Source organism: Vulpes vulpes, chromosome 8 (assembly GCF_048418805.1).
Source record: "Vulpes vulpes isolate BD-2025 chromosome 8, VulVul3, whole genome shotgun sequence".
NCBI classification, from domain to species: domain Eukaryota; kingdom Metazoa; phylum Chordata; class Mammalia; order Carnivora; family Canidae; genus Vulpes; species Vulpes vulpes.
This window is the reverse complement of record NC_132787.1, coordinates 2,282,561-2,302,678: the sequence shown is the minus strand read 5'-3', so window position 1 is coordinate 2,302,678 and position 20,118 is coordinate 2,282,561. Positions and strand designations below refer to the sequence as shown.

General features: G+C 52.5%; 1 protein-coding gene across 1 annotated transcript; it reads right to left on the bottom strand.

Moving 5' to 3' along the window:
- Positions 1 to 7,628: 7,628 nt before the first annotated feature.
- On the bottom strand, positions 7,629 to 18,713 carry KRT79 (keratin 79). The gene is made up of 9 exons (XM_026000051.2): positions 18,192 to 18,713; positions 15,738 to 15,958; positions 14,425 to 14,485; positions 14,202 to 14,297; positions 10,442 to 10,606; positions 10,133 to 10,258; positions 9,271 to 9,491; positions 8,617 to 8,651; positions 7,629 to 8,342 (listed from the first exon to the last, which is right to left on the bottom strand). The coding sequence occupies exons 1-9, from the start codon at positions 18,666 to 18,668 to the stop codon at positions 8,137 to 8,139; spliced, it is 1,608 nt and encodes a 535-aa protein (XP_025855836.2). The 5' UTR covers positions 18,669 to 18,713; the 3' UTR covers positions 7,629 to 8,136.
- Between the last annotated feature and the right edge of the window lie 1,405 nt (positions 18,714 to 20,118).

Here is a 20,118-nt window from a genome sequence, read left to right as displayed (position 1 = left end):
ACCTCTACATCTGGTCTGTACCCCACCCTCAGCATCCCCCACTTCCACCTTTGCTCAGCTCCACTTGCCCTACCCAGGTGCCCTCTAAATAGATGGAGGGCAGGTGGAGGAGCTGTGACAGCAAGGCCAGGAAGCCCCAGGCTCTATCGAAGGTCCGTGGAAGAAAGCCCAATGGATAGTCCATCCACCTGTAGTAAGTGAGCATCTTAGAGCCAGGACCACCTCCTACAAGGAATGCAGTAGAACCTTCAGTCCCTCTTTCAGTGAGTATTTACTGAGGACCAGCTTTGTGCCAGCCCCGTGCTGAGTGCTTTATACACACGACACCACCCTGCCTTCCTAAAAGTTCCCCGGGGGTCATGCAGTCGCACGTGGTGGAGTCAGGACTTGAACTCATATCAGTCTGCTCCCAAAGGCTCTGCACCCCCAGCCTCTCACTGTGTCATCCTGCCTGGGATGAGACCAGTTGTTTAATTTCTACAGCAGCCAATCCAGAATTGGGCACCTGAACAAACCTGGCTGAATTGACCATTCAGGTCAAGGGGGCCCTGAGGGCACTGGTATCCCAGGGTCTGCTGACTCCCACCTTGACCCCAGGCGGGGGCGCGGCTGGGAGGGAAGGTGGGGTTACTGCAGGTATCTGGGGCTGCAGCTATGGGAGCAGAGGAGACCTGGCAAAGAGCTGAGAAAGAGGTGTTGCTCTGCTCAGTTTAGAGCTGCAGACACTGAGGCCCAGAGAGGTCCCGTAACTTGTCTGAGCTCACGCAGCTAGGAGGTGATGGCAGTGGGAAGCCAGGCGTCTCTGTCTGCACCACCCCCTTGGGAAGCCGAGGTCTGATTCCCAGCTGTCCTGCCCCGAGAGGAGATGGGGAGGCCACCAAGATCGCAGCCTGAGGGAGGGCCCGGAGCTCAGACCCTGGCCACCCCCACCCCTCCCACACCCGACCCGGGTCTCTGCACCTCCCACTCACCACCCCATTCTCTTGCGGTGATGAGAACTCCCATGGGCTAGGAGGAAGGCTTGTATCTGCAAAGCTCAAGCCCCAAGGTGGCTTCTGATGCATCCGCTGGGTCTTGTAGTCTGTGGCCGTGACACTCCAATGCTAGGAGAAAATGATGCGATGTGTTGTACCTAGAGGGGTGTCCACTCATGCCCGGAGCCTGAAACAGAAAGCAGGTGGGTGTGGAAGGGATTTGAGGGTGGGGGGGATAATAAATAATCTATAATCAGTCTAATTTTGTGCCTGTGGGTACTTCCCCATTGAGGCACTCCTCATAAAGCTAATGCTAAACGGAGGCACATACCATCCTGAGATTAAAAAAATAAAACAAGAGAAAGGCCGTTAGAAGGGACTCTCATCCAGAGCTGCCTTTATGTGCTGGACACGGAGGGCTTTTCTCAGAACGTTCGTTGCTCACAATAACCCTGAGGAGGTGTTGCTCTGCTCAGAGCTGCAGACGCGGAGGCCCAGAGAGGTCACGTAACTCGTCTGAGCTCACGCAGCTAGGAGGTGATGGCAGGGGGAAGCCAGGCGTCTCTAACTGCAAAGCCCGTGACCTTAACTCTGCACCACGGTGCTTCACATCTGCCCCACACAATACCTGCAGGGGGAAAAAAATAAATAAAGCATATGGCCACGTCTGCAAACCCATAGCTATGACCCACCAGAGCAGCAACAGGGTCTCGACCAGCCCGGGGCACGTTCTGCAGAGCTGCCTCTGCTCCTTCTGTCCTTGCTTTCGTCACATGATTGGTTGCTCACTTTATGTGGCCCTGTCCTCGCAAGTATCCAACAAGGTAGGATGTTGTCCCGAGGGCCCGATTCCATGTCCTTCAATTAAGCAAATCCAAATTAACTTAATTACAAATCCTACGATAAACCCAAAGCAAACAGGAAGAAAGGTCTAGACTAGAGCCATATTCTGTGGCCTTATTAATAGCCAGAATTGCCAGAAGTTCACAAGCCCCTCAAACTGCAGCCTGAGAAACTGAAGGTAGACACGCCCTCACTCTGCACAGGGATCTAACCCTTGAAGTGAGAGAGACAGCAAGGAGTTTTCCCTGGAAAAGGGAGAAATGCCTCCTGCCCGCCCGGGGTGGGACCAGGAGACTGGACAAGGTGACCTCGCAGACTGCAATGGCTGCAAGCTGGTCCCCATCCCACCCCTACAGCCTCCCCTCCTGCCCTCTGTGACCCTTCCTCCTCTGGCAGCTGTTCCTGATCTTATCAAAGAGGATGAGCAGCTGACAGGGGTGTGGAGCGGGTGGGAAGGTGTGTTTGCCTTGGGCTTTCTGGGCGAGGGAGGCGAGGGAGGCGAGCCCTCGCATTCAGCCGGGGATTACAGGGATCCCAGGGCCTTTCACTCGGCCCCAAAGCCGGTGTGTGCTGTGAGAAGCGCCCCCGCCCTCCCTGGTCCTCAGTCACTGTCACTGGGCCTCCTGGGCCTGAGTCACTCTTTGGGGAGCCAGAGCCAAGCTGGTGATCAGAGACTCTGCAGCAGAGGGCCCGGCAGCATTTCAGGAAGGGGCAGGGGGTCGGGGAGGGGGGACAGTGAGAGCTGGGACTCCTACCTTCAGGGGGCGCAGGAGGGAGGGCTCTGGGCATGAGCAAGTGGGGGTACCCAACACATTTTGACAGCAAAACCAAACACAAGCATATCCCCATTTGCAAAACAGACGAAGGGAGAAATGCTCCGATCGGTGCAGAGCGGGAGGGTATGAGCTTCCCACACGCTGCCTCCACCCCTGCGCGGCCCTTGGGGGCCTCAGACTCCAGGAGCTCGGCGTGGGGAGCCCATTCCCAGCCTTCAACGAGTATTTCTAAGTAACATGTTGTTAGTGGACCTTCCTGACAAGTGAGATGACCTTTGACTTCTATTGCATGATCATCTAAATGTCTCGATTTGGTTTTTAAGCTCTAAATGTAATTTCAGTGGCACCGTTGGCTTGTTTTACTCTACCAGGAGCAAGCTCCCTCCAGCTCTCAGCCGATACGTGAAGTTTGGCCTAGACGGCGTCCCGGGTCCCTTACTGCTCTCGTACCCCCTGCTTCTCGGCGTCTCGTTCTGGAAAAGCAGCATAAGCCAGTTGTTAAGAACTTGGACTCTGGAATCGAATCCTGAGGTTCCACGCCCAGCTCGGCCGCGGCTTGCTGACCTCAGGCAAGCTCCTTAGCCACTCGGGCCTGCGATTCCCCGATTCCCCGTCTGCGAGACCTACTTGTCTGCGAGACCTACTTCTCTCCAGGCCGGAGAGCGAATCAGCTAGAGGGCGAGAACCCAATCCCAGGGGCTATTATTCCTAGAAGGCGGCGACGTCAGGAGGGGGCGACACTCCACCCCTAAGAAGAGAAGCACCGGCTGCAGGTGTGATCGGCTCCCAGGCTGGACACCACTCAGGTGGGTGAGGTGGAGCTGGTTTTGCTAAGCGCTAGGAGTTTGTGTTCCTAAGCTGTGGTTTAGGGTTTGGCTCAAAATCCCTGTGCTGGCCTTCCCGTAACCCCCGAGGAAGCTTTCACGGGGCATGTCTGGGCTCTTCCAAGGAGGACCGGGTGACCGGGCTCAGAGCAGGAGGTGTCGAGGGAAGAGTCCATTCCAACAGGAGTTTAAGGTTGCCCGGGAAGGGGGTGGGTACCATGACAGGCTCGACTCAGACACACTGATTTGGTAGCAGGGTTTTGGGGTGTGGAGGGCACAGAGCAGCTGGGTGTGGAATGAGGAGTGGGGTCCGGGCTCAGAGCAGGGAGCTGTGGAGATGAAGAAGAAAAGGGGTGACTCAGAGAGACACCATGGGAGAAGGACAATTGAGATTTGGTGAGAAAGGGGAGCGGGGGTACAGAGGTGACTCACGGAGAAAGGGCGTAGGGCTTGGAGTCAGCAGCCCTCCGCACCATAAACCAGCTATACGGCCGCTGGTGTAGGACGTGACCCCTGCGAGCCTTGATTGCCTCACCTGTGAAATGGGCTATCACGTGTCCCCCTACTGAATTCTGGGACTGCTTGAAGGTCACAGGCAAAGTAGGATATTTGTGAGACGCCTGAGTGACTCAGTCGGGTAGGTACCTGCCTTCAGTTTGGGTGGTGACCCCAGGGTCCTGGGATCCAGCCCCACCTCTGGCTCCCTGCTCAGCGGGGAGCCTGTTTCTCCCTCTCCCTCTGCCATTCCTCCTGCTTATGCTCTCTCTCTCTCTCTCAAATAAATAAATAAAATCTTTTTTAAAAAAGTAGTGCATATGTGAACCATAAAGTCCAATTGTAATAGTTTTTTTGTGATCCCCAGGTGGCTCGGCAGTTCAGAGCCTTCCTTCAGCCCAGAGCGTGATCCTGGGGTCCCGGGATCGAGTCTCACATCGGGCTCCCTGCATGGAGCCTGCTTCTCCCTCTGCCTGTGTCTCTGCCTCTGCCTCTCTCTTTCTGTGTCTCTCATGAACAAATAATAAAATATTTTTTAAAAAATAAATAAAAATAAAATAAAATAGCTTTTTTCCAGTTTTATTAAGATATAATTGACGCACAACACTATAGAAGTCTAAGGTGTACGGCATAATGACTTGGCATATGTTATACTGCAAAGTGATTATCAAAATAGGATCAATTAACATCCATCACCTACATAGTTACCAAAAATACTTTTCCCTCTGATGAAAACCCTCAGGATTGAGCCTCTTAGCACCTTCCATACAGCGCTCACTGTTAACTAGTCCTTATGGTGTGCATTACACACCCACAGTATATTGCTCGTATAACTGGAAGTTTGTACCTTTTCATCACCTTCATTCAATTCCTCCTCCCCACAGCCCTCACTTCTAGTAACCACACATGGGATCTCTTTATGAGGTTTTTTTTTTTTTGATTCCACAAGTAAGCGAGAGCATACAATATTTATCTTTCTCTGCCTGATTTATTTCCCTTAGCGTGATGCCCCAAGGTCTATCCATGTTGTCTCGAATGTCAGGATTGCCGTCTTTCCTATGGCTGAAGAGTACTTTGACGCCTTATAGACCAGGGGTTCTTCACCCACTCATCCACCGACGGACACTGAGGTTGTTTCCGCGTGTCACTGGCCATTGTAAGCGAGAGTGCCACGAACGTGGGAGCACAGAGATCTCTTCAACATAGTGATTTTGTTTCCTTCAGATATATTCCCAGAAGTGGGATTACTAGATCATATGATAGTTCTGTTTTTTTTTTTTTTTTAACTTTTTGAGGCCCCTGCATGCCGTTGTCCATATTGGCTCCACCAATTTGCATTCCCATCAACACGGCACAGGGCTCCCTTACTCTCCACATCCACGGCAGCATTTGTTCTCTCTTGACTTTTCGTTGAGGGCATCCAAACAGGCATGAGGTGGTATCTCATTGTGGTTTTGACTCGCATCTCCCTAATGATGAGGGACATTGAACACCTTTGCACGCACCTGGTGGCTATTTGAATATCTTTTTTGGGAAAATATCTGTTCAGATCCTCTTCCCATTTTTCATGGAATTATTTGGATTTTTTTTGCTTTTGAGTTGTATAAGTTATGTATATATTTTGGATACGAACCCTTTAACAGATATATGATTTGCAAATATTTTTTTCCCAATCCGTGGGTGGCCTTTTCATGTTGTTGATTATATCTTTCACTGTGCAGAAGTTTTCTAGTTTGATATAGTCCCACTTATTTTTTATGTTGTTGCTTATACAGTAAGTGTCATATCAAAAAAAAAAAATCATTGCCAAGACCCATGTCAAGAAGCTTTTTCTCTATGTTTTCTTCTAGAAGCTGTATGGTTTTAGGTTTCACACTTGTCTTTAGACCACTAAAGAGTTAATTTTCGTTAAGTGGTATAAGTTAGTTTTATTCTTTGACTTGTGAATAACCAATTTTCCCAACGCCACTGTTGAAGAGATTGTCTTTTCTCCACTGCGTATTCTTGGTTCCTTTCAAATATTAGGGGACCATGTATGCATGAATGGATTTATCTCTGGACTCTCGATTATGTTCTATTGGTCTCTGTATGTGTTTTTATGCTGGTCCTATCCCTTTTTGATTAGTATAGCTTTATAGTACAGTTTGAAATCAGGAAGTGTGATGCCTCCAGCTTTGTTCTCAAAGGATTGCTTGACTATTTGGAGTCTCTTGTGGTTCCATAATACTTTACTATTGTTCTTTCTACTTTTGCAAAAAAAAAAAAAAAAAAAGCCAATATTGGCCTGTAGTTTCCTTTTCTACAGGAAGGATGACTGATTCAATCTCCTTACTAGAAACTGATCTGCTCAGATTTTCTATTTCTTTCTGATTCAGTCTTAGTAGGTTGCATGTTTCTGGGAGTATAGTCATTTCTCGTAGGATGTTGTCATATAGATGTTCGAATCAGCTTGTTGTCATTAGATGTTCAAAGGAGTCTCTTATGATCCTTTGCATTTCTATGTTATCAGTGATTGCACCTCCTTTTTCATTTAAAATGTTGTTAATTTGGGTCCTCTCTCTCTTTTCCACGGTGAGTCTAGCTAAGAGTTGTCAATTTTGTTTCTCTCTCCAAAGAAGCAACTGTTCGTTTAATCTTTTCTATTGTTTTCCTATTCTTTATTTCATTTATTTCTGCTCTAATCTTTATCATTTCCTTCTTTCTGCTAAATTTGAGGTTAGTTTGTTGTTGTTTTTCTGGTTCCTTGAGGGGTCAAGTTAGGTGGTTCATTTGAGGTCTTTCTATTTTCTTGATATATGTGTTTATAGCTATAAAATTCCCTCTGAGAACAGCTTTTATGGCATCCCATAAGTTTTAGCACGTTATTTTTCCATTCCTATTTGTCTCAAGATTCTTATTTCCTTTTTAATTTCTTTTTTGATCCATTTGTGGTTGAGGAAAGTGCTGTTTAATTTCCATGTGTTCATGAATTTCCCAGTTTCCTCCTGTTACTGGCTTCTAGTTTCATACTATTGAGACCAGAGAAGATACTTGATATAGTTTCAATCTTCCTGGATTTGCTAAGACTTTTTCTATGGCCTGACATATAACCTATCCTAGAAAACATCCCATGTGTGCTTGAGAAAAATATATATTTTGTTATTGTTGGGAAAATGTAGATTCTTATTGACGACCAGATGTGAGGGCTAAGAGAGAAGTCATCAGACTCCTTGGTGAGGTGGGAAACCAGGAGCCAGAGGGAAGGGAAGCAAAGGGAACTGGTTTCTGTCAAGACCTTCATTAGCCAGGGACTTTACACATGTCCTCATCACATTTTGCTTTATGAAGGGGCTCAGAGAGATTATGTGACTTGCCCAAGGTCACACAGTAAGCAGCAGAACTGGGATCTAAACCCAAGTCTGCCCAGTTCTGAAGCCCAAGATCTCTCCACTGAACAATCATGCTGCCTGCCCCACAGAATTAGCAGAGGACTCGGTAGCATCAAGGGATGGACTGGTAATAGGCAGCTGCTCACTGGCTGGGTCCTGCCTTGAACAACTTCTATATCCCCTCAAGCCTTCTCCTGTGAACTCCGTAAGGGAGAGTAAGAACCAAGGCCTGCAGTGGTGATGGTATCAGCCGCTGTGCTTCTGGCGTGGTGAGTAGCATGGAGCATCGTGAGCCTGTGGTTGACAACTTCAGTCCCCCAGGCAGGACAGACGGGAGGCACAGACAGGTAGCTGCAGTTGCCATTTATTGAGATACATCACAGGCACAGACAGGGGAGGCAGGCGGGTAGATTCAGAGAGGGGTCGGGTCTAGTGAGAGACCAGGGAGGTTGAAAGGCCTTCAGGGACCACTCCCAACTTCCCTCCTTCCTCCCCCAGCCTGCCCTGAGTGCAGAGCAGAGGAGCAGAGGAATCAAGGGAAATCCAGTCTCCTCTCAGTGGTCAAAAGGTCACCCCCAAGTCACTCAAATACATTGCTCAAGGAGGTGGCCTTAACCCCCCCCCCCATCACGTTGGGATGCAAGGAGCAAATGTGGGTAGAAGCAAGGAGAAAATGTGGGTACATTTGAACCTTCCCCAAATGCAGATCACCTGCAGGGTCTGGCATGCAAATACACTGGACCTGTGGTCCTGGGGCTGTTCCCTCTCTTATGGGGGTGGGTGGGGAGGGCAGCAGGGGTGGGATGAGTACAACAAGGAGAAAATTGCAGGGGCCCCAGGTTGCAAGTCTGGGCAGCTAATACCTCCGACTTGACGTCTTGACCGTGGTGGTCTTCCGCAGGATGGAGGTGCCCCCAGAGACGGGCCCTCCCTTGACGGTGCCATAGCCCACACTGGTGCCGAATCCGCCCTTGCCAGCACCCCCAACCCCGCCGAGGGACATGCCACCCCCGAAGCCCGCCGCGCCGCCTCCGCACACAGTAGTGGAGTTGCCGGTCACCGCTGCAAGGCAAAGGGTCTGGGTGAGGCAGGGCTGGAAGAGGGAGGGGGACTTGCAGAAACCAGTGAGGGACGGGAACACAAGGAGGCGGAGGCGTGGAGCCATGGGAAACTGATGGAGAAAGTGGGGCAGGAAGCTCGTTCTTTGGGAACCCCCGAACTTGTCTCCAGGGGCTCAGGTGGAGGGAACATGTGCTCCTGGCCAAGGACAGACTGAGTGGACTGAGCAGAGGATCAGGGCTGGGCCTGGGGCAGGGCAAGGAGGCAAAGTACTCACAAATGCTGACTGCACTGGGGCATTCTCCAGACATCCTGCAGAAACAGAAAGACCGGGAGAAGGGTCAGGGCTTCCCGGAGCCCAGGTGACAAAACCCTCTCCCTCCCTCCCCTGTCCCATTCTCTGCCTTCATGGTGGATCAACTCAGTGGGCCAACTCTCAAGCCAGGCCAGCAAGACAAGACCAAGAGACATGAGAAACGTGTGCACGTGGCTGCCCTGGGCCTCACGGCCCTTCCAGCAGGCGCTACAGAGAAAGCAGAGCCATAGGAGGCCAAATGGCCCCATTCTGCCCTGTCGTCCCCTCCCCGCTCCGCCTCCTGCACGTCGTGACAGCAAACACAGCTCATGCCAAAACAAAGCCTCCCGGTTTCTGGTTAAAGTGACTTTTTTTACATCTCATGCCTTCCCAAGGACAGAAATGATTTATTTTTTCAAAGCTTCAAAGGTTGGTGGAAGCAGCCTCAGTCCTGCAGGGCTGCCGACCGCCGCGAGGCTACTGATAGTTGTGCCGACTGAGGACACGCACAGCAGAGGCAGTGAGCACAGTGGAAAGTCCCTGGGGGGGGAGAGGCAGGAGCCCAGCTCCCTGGCTGCCCCCTTATCTCCCTACCCCCAGCTCGGAGCTCTCTTCCCAGGGCAGGAGGGGCCCCACCTGCTCTCCTCGCTCTCCAGCAGCTTGCGGTAGGTGGCGATCTCCACGTCCAGGGCCAGCTTGACGTTCATGAGAGCCTGGTAGTCGCGCAGCAGCCGGGCCAGGTCCTCCTTGGCCTGGTGCAGGGCCATGTCCAGGTCCCCAAGCTTCTTCTGAGCGTCCTTCAGGGCCATATCCCCACGCTGCTCCGCTTCTGCGATGGCGGACTGCAGTTGCTGGCACTGCCCAAGGGATGAGAGGTGTTGGGAACACCCTCCAGGGTCATCACATCCATCTCTCTGCCCCGACCCAGACATCGCCACTCCCCGCCCCCTCCCGACCCCAGCCAACTGAGCAAGAAGGGAAGCAGAAATAGTCCTCTCAGAGAAGAGCTACCACTACATGGCGGAGTCAGCGCTGCGGGGAAGTCCTTACTGAAGTCTAATCTTACTCCCTCCCTCAGTGCAGTGCCTCACAGGAGATAAAATAAGTAATAGAAGCTCATCATTAACTAGACGCTTCACTCTGATCTGGGGAAAAGCCCAGGCTTTTTAGCCATATCCTAGATGGAATCTGCACCTATGACGTGGCCCCTCGAACCGTCAGCCTCCTGCTCTGACCTCCTGAAGATGGGACCAATCTCTTTGGAGATCATCCCACCTGCTCCCCCCGTGATACACTATGTGACCTTGGACAAGCCCTGTCCTTCTCCAGGCCTCAGTTTTCTATCCTGTAAAAGGGGTGTGTTGGTCTTAAAGTCCAGCTTCTGAGTGTGTCCCATCCACCAGGAAAGGAGCAGTTCTCACCCTTCAGTATGACAGTGAGAAAGTCCCCACCTCTGCCAACCCAGGTCTGACCCCCAGGCTCCCAATCAAAGGCTCACCTGCTTCTTAACTGCATCCACCTCGCCCTGCAGCCTCTGGACAGTGCGGGTGAGCTCAGCAATCTCATTCTTAGTGTCCCGCAGGTTGTCCCCATGCTTCCCAGCTGTCACCTGCAGCTCTTCATACTGGAGACCAAACAAGGGGCAGTGAGTGGCAGTTCTAGGCCCTCCTGGGTAACTATCGGCCCCAGGCCCACCTCACAGCTAGAGGTCCCCCGTGTGGGCTGGGTGCGTCTGGCCCAGGCCTCTCACCACGGGGGATGTGCTGGGTCCATCCCACCCACACACCTGACCCGCGGTTCTTCTCACCTTGGTCTGGTACCAAGCCTCAGCCTCAGCCCTGCTCCTCTGGGCAATCAGCTCATACTGCGCCTTGACCTCAGCAATGATGCTGTCCAGGTCCAGGCTGCGATTGTTGTCCATGGACAGGACCACATTGGTGTCAGACACGTGTGTCTGCACTTGACTCAGCTCCTGCAGAAAATGAGACAGCTGCCACCAGAGCCCCTGCTCCAGGCCCCCAGGAGACGGCTGAGGGGTGAAGGACGGGCCCCAGGTGGCATCAGGAGGCCTGTGCTCTGGTCCAGGCTCCAGCCTAGAAGGAAAGGCCTCATTGTCTCCAGCTGTGAAATGGGGCTCTCACTTTTATAAATATCCTTTCTTTTTGTGGATTTACAGGTTTCCAAGGGATTAAAGAAGGAGAAGGAATGTGTACGTATTGCACTCAAACCCGGTGCTAGGCTTACAGCCAGTACATCCACCAGTCCCTGCATCCTCAGAACACCCTGGGAGGCAGGCCGGGCCATGACTGGTACACGGGGCACTTTTATCAAATTGGGAAAAGTCCCCCCTCTGATAGGAGGCAGACGGTGGGGCCTAGAGAGCTGAGCATGGGTGTGATTCAAACCTCACTCTCCACTCAGCCAGCGATCAACCTGCACCCCCTTCACATTGGTCCTGACACAGATTAGTGAGGAAAGAGGCTCTGGAAAGAGAAGTGATGCATCCAAGGTCACCAGATCCAAGGTCCTCCAGTCCAGTCCTAGGAGCCAGACTGGAACCAGTCAGTTGAGCAACAAATCCCAAGTGGTTTCCCCTAGAATATACTGACATATATAGACCGTGGTGATGTTCTTGGAACCTCCCTGGGTTTCTAAGACCATCCGCTTTGACATATAAACAGGCCTTTAAAGATGCCACGAACGGCAGGCTGGGTCTCTGTGTTCTGGCTCTGAGTTCAGCTCTATCGCTAGGTCATCTGCACGGGCTCCCAGCTGAGCTCTGCCTCCAACTCTCCCGTGGTCCTTCCTGCCCTGAGCTGCCAACAAGCTGCCCAAACCCCAGCTCCAATCAAATCCCTCAGCCCCTCAGTGCTCCTCAGTGGCTCCCAAAGAAGAGAGTCTTCCTTCTAAAAGTCAACGCCTTGTGTGCTCTGGGCTTGCCTCCAGCTTCCCTGCAGCCAGTGGGATTCTAACAGATAGAGCCGGCATCGTAACAGCAGCTCTCCCTGGCTGAGCCCTTCCCCTGGGCAGACGCTGTGGGCAGGTGCCGTCCCTGACAGGTGCCAACTCGGTACTTGCACTTTCCAATAGCGCAAAGGGTAACCTGCTCCAAATCGCAGACTAATAAGCGGAGGGCCCAGGCTCAAGGCTAGAGCGTCTGACACCAGAAACTGAGGTGACATAGACTAAAAAGAGAGACAGAAATCAAGAAAAAGAGAGCTACCAAAGCCGGACCTGCTGCCCATGCTAACATAGATTTAGATTTACTAAGTTACATTGTCTTTTACAAGGTGGGATGCGTGGAGAGGAAGGAGCTAACATCCGATCGCTGAAATGTTCGCGGTTTCATGAAAAGGCATGAGCTCTGGAGACAGGCAAGGCGAAGTTCAAGTCCCCAGCCCACCATTCACTAGCTGTTTCCCATCAAGGAGAACAGTCTCAGACTAGAAAGGGCAGGATGCTGGAGGAGAAATGGAAAGCCAAGACAGACACGGAGAGTATGAGAGGCCTTGGCCTTGTTGGGGATGTCAAGGGTCCAGGCCAAAGGAACTCATCCTAGGAGGCCATGGGATTGCCGAGGGGATGAATACTCCCAGAGACCCATAAGAAATGTGGAGAGTAGGAAAGATTCCAGAACCCCAGATACAGCAAATGTCCTCATTGTCAAGAGGATGATATTCACACTTTTTCAGATTAGACTTGCCGTCAACCTCCTATGGGCCTCTAGAATCACAAAATGTAAGAGGGTTGGAACCAGCAAGACTTCCCTAAGGAAAGACCAAGCCAAATGGATTTCATTTTCCCCTATGGTTGTATTACTAAAATGCGAACAGACCATCACAGACATCACATGACCAAGGCTTCCATGGCATTCTTGAACGCAAGAAAAGATGCAGACCAGATGATGATATGGTCAACTCGCGTTTAAAGTAGCTGAGCCACCTGAACCACAAATTATTGATTGTGGAGTGAGGTCAGCCTGGGGGAAAGGTACCACAGAAGACCTCGCTCCTGCACTGAGACTTAGGTTTTGGCCATACTGGCTTTAACGTGCTTACTGGTCACGTACCCTGAAATGAACTTTCATGCTACGTGGAAAGTTTAGCAGGTGTGCAGAGAACCCCAAGCTGGGGTATCATGAATATACCAAATATATCCCATTACCCAGTTGGGTCTCTCCAACACATAGATAGGAGACATCGAGTTTCAAAGCGCCCACAGTTACCTGGACAATGGGATGAAACCACAATAACATTTCACGGGAAATCAGGGCTCATTAACTCTTGCATTTGGTTTCCAAAATTCAACCACCCAAAAACAGAAAGTTGAAAAGAAATGGATACGTGCATGGCTTGAAAACTTTCGTGTGAAAAACTCCGGGAGGGTTTCTTAAGGAGCAAATATTGTGAAATGGCTTCTAAAGATGACAAACTAGTGCAACATTAGGCAGCACGAATGCAAGTCTGCAGCCTCCCTCCCTCCCCTGCTGTTCTCCAAAGTCTGGGCTAAGAACACTGTTTCCTCAACTTCCTCAGATGTCAGTTCTCTGACATTCCTCAGATGCCTCTTGACCTCTAAAAGGTCCCCCTGTGAAAGATATATGCCACACGGAAGACAATTGCGTTGGTTGCCTCGAGGCAGGATCGGGGCCAATCAAGAGCAGAAGTCACGGGAAGAAGATTGAAGTTAGTGTCTAATTTGGTCAACAATGGAAACGCCTGCTGTAAAAAATGATGAGCTCCCGGCCCCCAGGAGGATCCAATCCGAGGCCCCATGACTCCTATCAGTGATGTTAGAGGAGGGCTCCAGCACGGAGGGGAAGGCGGGCCGTGACGCCCCTACCAAGTCCCAATCCAGGACGCCGAGTCAGGGATCAACTCGGGTGTCCCTGGCTATAAAATAGAGACAATAAGGGATCCCTGGATGGTGCAGCGGTTTAGCGCCTGCCTTTGGCCCAGGGCGCGATCCTGGAGACCCGGGATCGAATCCCACATGGGCTCCCGGTGCATGGAGCCTGCTGCTCCCTCTGCCTGTGTCTCTGCCTCTCTCTCTCTCTCTCTCTGTGTGACTATCATAAATGAATAAAAATTAAAAAAAAAATAAGTACCTATACTGTGGCTTTGTTGAGAGGATTGTGTAAAGCTTGGCCCAGTGTCTGGCCCACCCTTAGCACCTAATACACGGAAGCTGGTATTAATGAAAGGTCCGGGTTCTATCTTTTTTCAATTAAATTGCATTGGTGAAGGACCGCCTGGTGGTTAAGCATCTGCCTTCAGCTCAGGTCATGATCTCAGGGTCCTGGGATCTAGCCCCGCATGGGGCTCCTTGCTCAGTGGGGAGCCTGCTTCTCCCTCTGCATCCGCTCCCCCTGCTTGTGTGCGTTCTCTCTCTCTCTCTCTCTCTCTCTCTCTCTCTCTCTCCCTCTCTCTCTCTCTCTCAAATAAATAAAATATTTTTTAAATAATTTCAAAAAAACAAACTGCATTGGTGAATTCAGATCAGACCTCCGGGGGGACTCCCCAGGGCTATAGGGAAATGCAATTGTCCCTGTCCATTGGCCATCTCACCATTTCATAGAGATGATTCAGGAAGTCGAGCTCCTCAGTCAAGGTGCTCGCTTTGCCCTGCAGATCCATTCGGCTCATATATGCAGCATCCACATCCTGGGGGAAAGAGAGACAGCAGGGCAGACGCCTCAGCCCCCGGGGCTGTCGCCTCCCTCTGAGTCAGCGCAGCACCCCGGCGAGCCCGAGAACCGCTCCCCCCCCCACTCCCTGCTCCCCTGCTCACCTTCTTGAGCAGCACAAAATCATTCTCCGCTGCAGTGCGCTTATTGATTTCATCCTCGTACCTGTTACACGGGAAGACGTAGGCCAGGCTCAGCCTAGTTCTGCCTTTTAAGACATTTAACCCACTTGGCTTTAAGCCCCATTGGGTCCCGCATTATCTAAGAACACCTCTGAGAAGCAGGTTTGTAATGCAGGCGCCCAGTGAAGAGGCTTGGGGGCAGTTGTTACATATTCCTGCCCACCCGCTTTGAGGAAACGGGCACAGGTTTTGTACAATAATATGGCACCCAGAGCAGCTGTCTCTGGATCGGGGCCCTTTGGAGGCAAAGATGTGTCAACAGTGGTTTATCTTTGCGTTCACTTTCAACAGGTAGGACGTCATTTACAACAGTTTACTTCTCTCCAACCACTTTTGCTGAGATTTTTTTTTTAATTTTTATTTATTTATGATAGTCACACAGAGAGAGAGAGAGGCAGAGACATAGGCAGAGGGAGAAGCAGGCTCCATGCACTGGGAGCCCGACGTGGGACTCGATCCGGGGTCTCCAGGATCGCGCCCTGGGCCAAAGGCAGGCGCCAAACCGCTGTGCCACCCAGGGATCCCTTTTGCTGAGATTTTAAAGGTTAGAAAGCACCAGGATCGAGTTATCGGAAAAGTTATGAAAGATTATACCCTAAAATTATAAATATACGTATCAACTCATCATAATATATGACCTTTATCTGGATCTTGATTCAAACAAACTATTTTTAAAACTCATGACATTTATGGGACAATTGAAAATTCAGAATGAATGGATAGTCGATGATATTGAGGAATTACTGTTTTAAAAATCTGAGATGTAAAAAAAAAAGTCTGAGATGTGGTTATGGCGTAGTGTTTATATTTGATTAAGTCGAGCTATGCAGATAAGCCACATGAATATACCCAGTAAATATCTGAGAATGAAATCACACGATGGCTGGGATTTGCTTCAAGACATAAGGGAGGAGAAAAGTCAAATAGGCCTATAGATGAAGCAAGATTCGCTATGAGTTAATAATTATTAAAGCTGAGTGATAAGAACATAGAGATCCCTTATACTATTATCCCTACCTTAGGGTTTTTCCAATTATGCACAATGTGCAAATAAGTGGGACAATTCTCCAGGAGGCAATGAGTCGAGGGCCTGGACACCCGAGGAAAGCAGCTCAGTCTGCGCACTTCCCCAGGTAGGGCCTAGGAGCCTCGGAATGGGGTGACTCTCTGGGGATATTTCCCACGCTGTCCCCTCCCTACCCCCACATGGCCCCAGCCTGTCCAGTCTTCCTCACTTGCTCTTGAAGTCCTCAAGGACATCCTGCACATTCCTCAGCTCTGAGTCCAGCCTCCCCCGATCACTCTGGAGGTTGTCCAGCTGCCTCCGCAGGTTGCCCAAGTAGTTCTCAAAGAGAGGTTCCAGGTTGTTCCTGGTGACACCAGAGTTCTGGCCTTGCTCCTGCAGCAGGGCCCATTTGGTCTCCAGCACCTTATTCTGCTGCTCCAGGAAACGTACCTAAACCAGAGCAAGAAGGGTGGTGGGTTGGTGCCCTTCCTCTGACCCAGGAGGGACCCAGGACTGGGCCCATCATCACCACCAGCCCCCAACCAGGACATCACAAGGCCAGTGCAGGGTCAATGCATTGCTGAGGGGAGGTGTCCCTGCGGGAACAGTCTTTGCTGGAAAAGATGGTCCAATCCAATGACAAGGACTCTAAAGAGTTAATAAACCATAAAACCCCAGCTCAGTCATTTGCTCCTTGGTGACAGTCAAGTTACTTCTCCCTGGGTCTCCTTTTCCCACTTGTCCGGGGTAAACCAGACTAGATCATTATTTCTGAACCCTAATTCTACATCAAAGTCAAGTGCTAAAAATGCAGGTGCACGTCTAGTGTATGTGTGCATAGGTACACGAACACGTACACGCATACGTACACACACAGGGAAGGAGAAAGCAAATGTGACAAAATGTAAAAATTGGTGAATCTTTTTCTTTTTTTTTAATTGGTGAATGTAAAGCCAAATTAAGTCAGTCAGAGAAAGACCAATACCACGGGATTTCACGCAAATGTGGAGTTGAAGAGACAAACACGCAAAGAGAAAAAGAAAGAGAGAAAGAGACAAACCAAGAAACCGGTTCGTAACTCTGGAGAACACACTGCTGGCTGCTGGAGGGGAGGCGGGTGGGAGAAATCGGGGACGGGGATTGAGGAGGGCTGATGTTTGGAACTGTTGAATCACCATGGTATACACCGGAACCTAAAATATATAACACTGTATTGGAACTAAAATTAAATGAAATTAAAATAAATTACATTGAAATTTTAAATGTGGTGCATCTGGGTGAAAAAAATATATATATAGGAATATATTGTACTGTTCTGACAACTCTTCTGTAAATTTAACCTTTTAAAAAAAAATTTAATATAGATGCCCAGCCCTATCTGGAAAGACTTAAAAGGGGGCTCACGGCCTGGGCTTCATAGGTCCCCTGGGGGAGTCTCTGCCTGGGCACAGACACCGGACCGGGTCAGCTTCACGGACCCCCGCATGTTGCTGAGCACCTGAGACGGGTTTCTGCTTGTCTGACCTCTGGGGCAATTCCACAGGGAACCAAAAGTCACTAGGGGAGAAGGTGAGGGGGTGGAGGGAACAGCTTGCTTCACCCTCTGCCATCTGGTTCCTGCAGATCCCACCCCCACAGCACCCCAGGCCCAAAGTCACGTGGCCTGGGAACCGTGAAGCAGGTGCACCTGCCACGAGCAGCGACCGGACCTCTTAATGCCAAGGACCGTGGGGCCCATGAACCCGGGTTCCAGGCCCACCTCTGCCTCCAAGTGCCTGTAGGATCCTGGGCAAATCACTTGCCCTCTCTAGGCCTCTGTTTTCTCTTCTTCAAAATGGACACAGTATCACCTATTCTGATTCCTCATGGGATGCTGTGGGTTCAGAAAGAGGATATTCTTTGGGAACCCCCAGACCACTGAACTAAGATACAGTTACCCACCAAGATTTTCCCCATCACAGTCCCCTTACCTGGGGATTTGGGGCAGAAGTAGACAATGCAGCAAAATGGACCTGGAAGTGCCAGAGAGCAGCACAAGAGCCACCCAGTCGGCCCGGAGCCCAGGGAAGGAGCCAGCATGCTCCCCGTCCGGGATGCACCAGACTATACCCCCAGGTGACCACCCTCGTCACTGTCCATCCCAAACTGAGCTTCCCGACCAGAATAGCAGGGAGGGATAGGAGAAGCAAAACGGTAACTTCTCCTGGGCCAACGCCCTCGTCGTGTCCTGATCACATCTTTGTCCTCAGGCCTTCTCCAAAACGGAGAGAACAGGGAGGAGATGGGGCTCCTGGGATAACCCGGTAGATGTTTGAGCCGGTTTCCCCAGCTGTGACATGACACGCGGCACCAAGGACCACCCTGTTAAGAGGAACGGTGAGGAGGGTCCACTCCTTAATCGTGCGCAGGCTGCCGTGTGACCATGCTAGCGGCGGCCAAGGGGGAGGCACAACGCAGTCGAGGCAGGCTTGGCATCAGGCCTCATGAGCAGAACCGAGATTCACCGGAGCAAGGACGGTAAGACCCAGAAGACTGTCGCCAGGCCAGGGAGCTCCAACAGTCACCTGGTCAAGCCCTGCCACAGTGGACACGGGCTGCAACAGCCTCCGTCCGGCCCCCAGCCTCTTAGGGGCCTTGCTTCCACTCCAAGGGCCCCTCCCCGCCTCCTTCCACCCCGGCTCACCTTGTCGATGAAGGAGGCAAACTTGTTGTTGAGGGTCTTGATCTGCTCCCGCTCCTGGGTGCGCACCCTCTGGATCTCGGGGTCTATCTCCACGTTGAGGGGGGTCAGCAGGCTCTGGTTGACGGTGACCTCCTGGATGCCTCCAGGAGGACAGGCGGGCCCGAACACCTGCCTGCCGGCCCCCAGGCCTGCAAAGGCTCCACTGCCAAAGCCGAAGCCTCCCAGGGCCCGCCCTGAGGAGGCCCCTCCAGCCACACTGACCGAGATGCTCTTGCTGCCTCCCAGGTTATAGAGGCTTCGGCTGCCAAAGCCACCCTTGCCGGGGCCACAGCGCGTCCCCCCACCACTGCCACTGCTCCGGGACACCGTCACAGAGCTGAAGCTGCTGCGGGCCCGGGCCCCGCCTCCCGCACTCGCAGAGTTGGAGCTAAAGCCCCCTCTGGTAGAGTACGTCTGCCGAGACACGGAGGACCTCATGGCCGTCGGGGAGCTGGGGTGCAGGCGCAGAGAGCGGAGACGGGGCGCGGTGAGCTGCTGCGCCACCGATGGGCTTTTTATCTTTTCCCAGTTGGGCTGGCTTCTGAGCTCCACAGACACTCCTGCCCCATTGCCCCAGGAGGAGAGGGAGGGGCCCCGTGGGCCAGGGGAGTCCCCTCTCCCCCAGCGGGAGGGAGGGGCTGCTCCCAGGTATCACCTGTGCTCCGGAGCTGGGGCTGAGCCGAGACTGTGTGGGGCAGGATGCCACCTTCTCCCCCCTGGGGCTCTCCTGACTTGGAACGGGATGATACGGGCTCCCACGGCCACCCCCCACCCGGTGGCTGGCTTGGTCTCCTCCCACCCAGCCCCGATGGCCGCCATCAATGGGGCTCTGTTCTGTGGGATTTGGCCCAGGCACCTGTCGCAAGCCAAGGCCCCGGGGCCCAGGGCTGCACAGGTGGTAAGGGAGGGAGGGTTGGGCAACGGGCTGGGGAGAGGGTGCCCAGGCCTGCTCCAGTGCCACCCTCCCGGCCCACGGCCTCATCGCCTCCTGGCAGGTCCAGAGTGGGGGGCACGGGGCAGTCTGTTCTCCTGTCACACATTTGGCAGATGCTCTGCTGGGTGGAGACCCCGTGGACACAAGGACAGCAAGGGGCTGTCTGCCCAACGTGGGGCCGGGGCACTGGAGAAGATGGAAGGGCCCGGGCGCCTCAGGCAGCGCCCTGAGGCCGGGGGGACGAGTGGAGTAAAGCACTCGGGGGGCTGAAGAGAAACAGAAGGCTCCAACCACTGCCCGAGACCCCCAGCCCCCTGCGCCGCAGCAGAGCACCCCAGAAGGCCCCGGCCACCTTGCAGGGGGCTGGAGGTGGGTCAAGGACACCTCCCTTTCTGATTGGACATAAGTACAGATCTCGGAAGTATGTGCTCAACAAAGGCCCCAAGAGGCCCATGGGGCACCCCAACGTTCTCATCTTCCCAGCCCCCAAGGAGCCTGGGGCTTGAGCCAGAGGGGCCGGGGGCTCCTTCACACAGTCGTCTCCGTGTCGCCCAACCTCGGGCTCCTGGGACCAAACACAGCCCCAAAGTCAGAATGCCCGTGAGGGATGGGGTGAGGGCCTCTCCCAGACTATTAGTCCCTAATGCCCAAGAGGGGATCTTCCTCCCTGCGGCAGCAGGGTCCGAGGCACTGGGGCCAGCCAGACTGGGAGGAGAATCCCCGCTGAGCTGTGCGTCCGTGGGCTGCTCTCAACCTCTCTGGGCCTCCTTCGCCTCTGCCTTTTCGAAAGGGGAAGCCCTTGCAGGAAGCCTTGGCCTGCCCTCCCAGGACTGAGCCAGGACTGAGCCAGGACTGAGCCGTCACTTCCCACTGACTTTTGTCTCCTGTCCCTGCGGCTGTGATCACTTTCTCAGCCGCCCTTATCTCGCCCCGCAGGTGGGTGGGAAGGAGAGG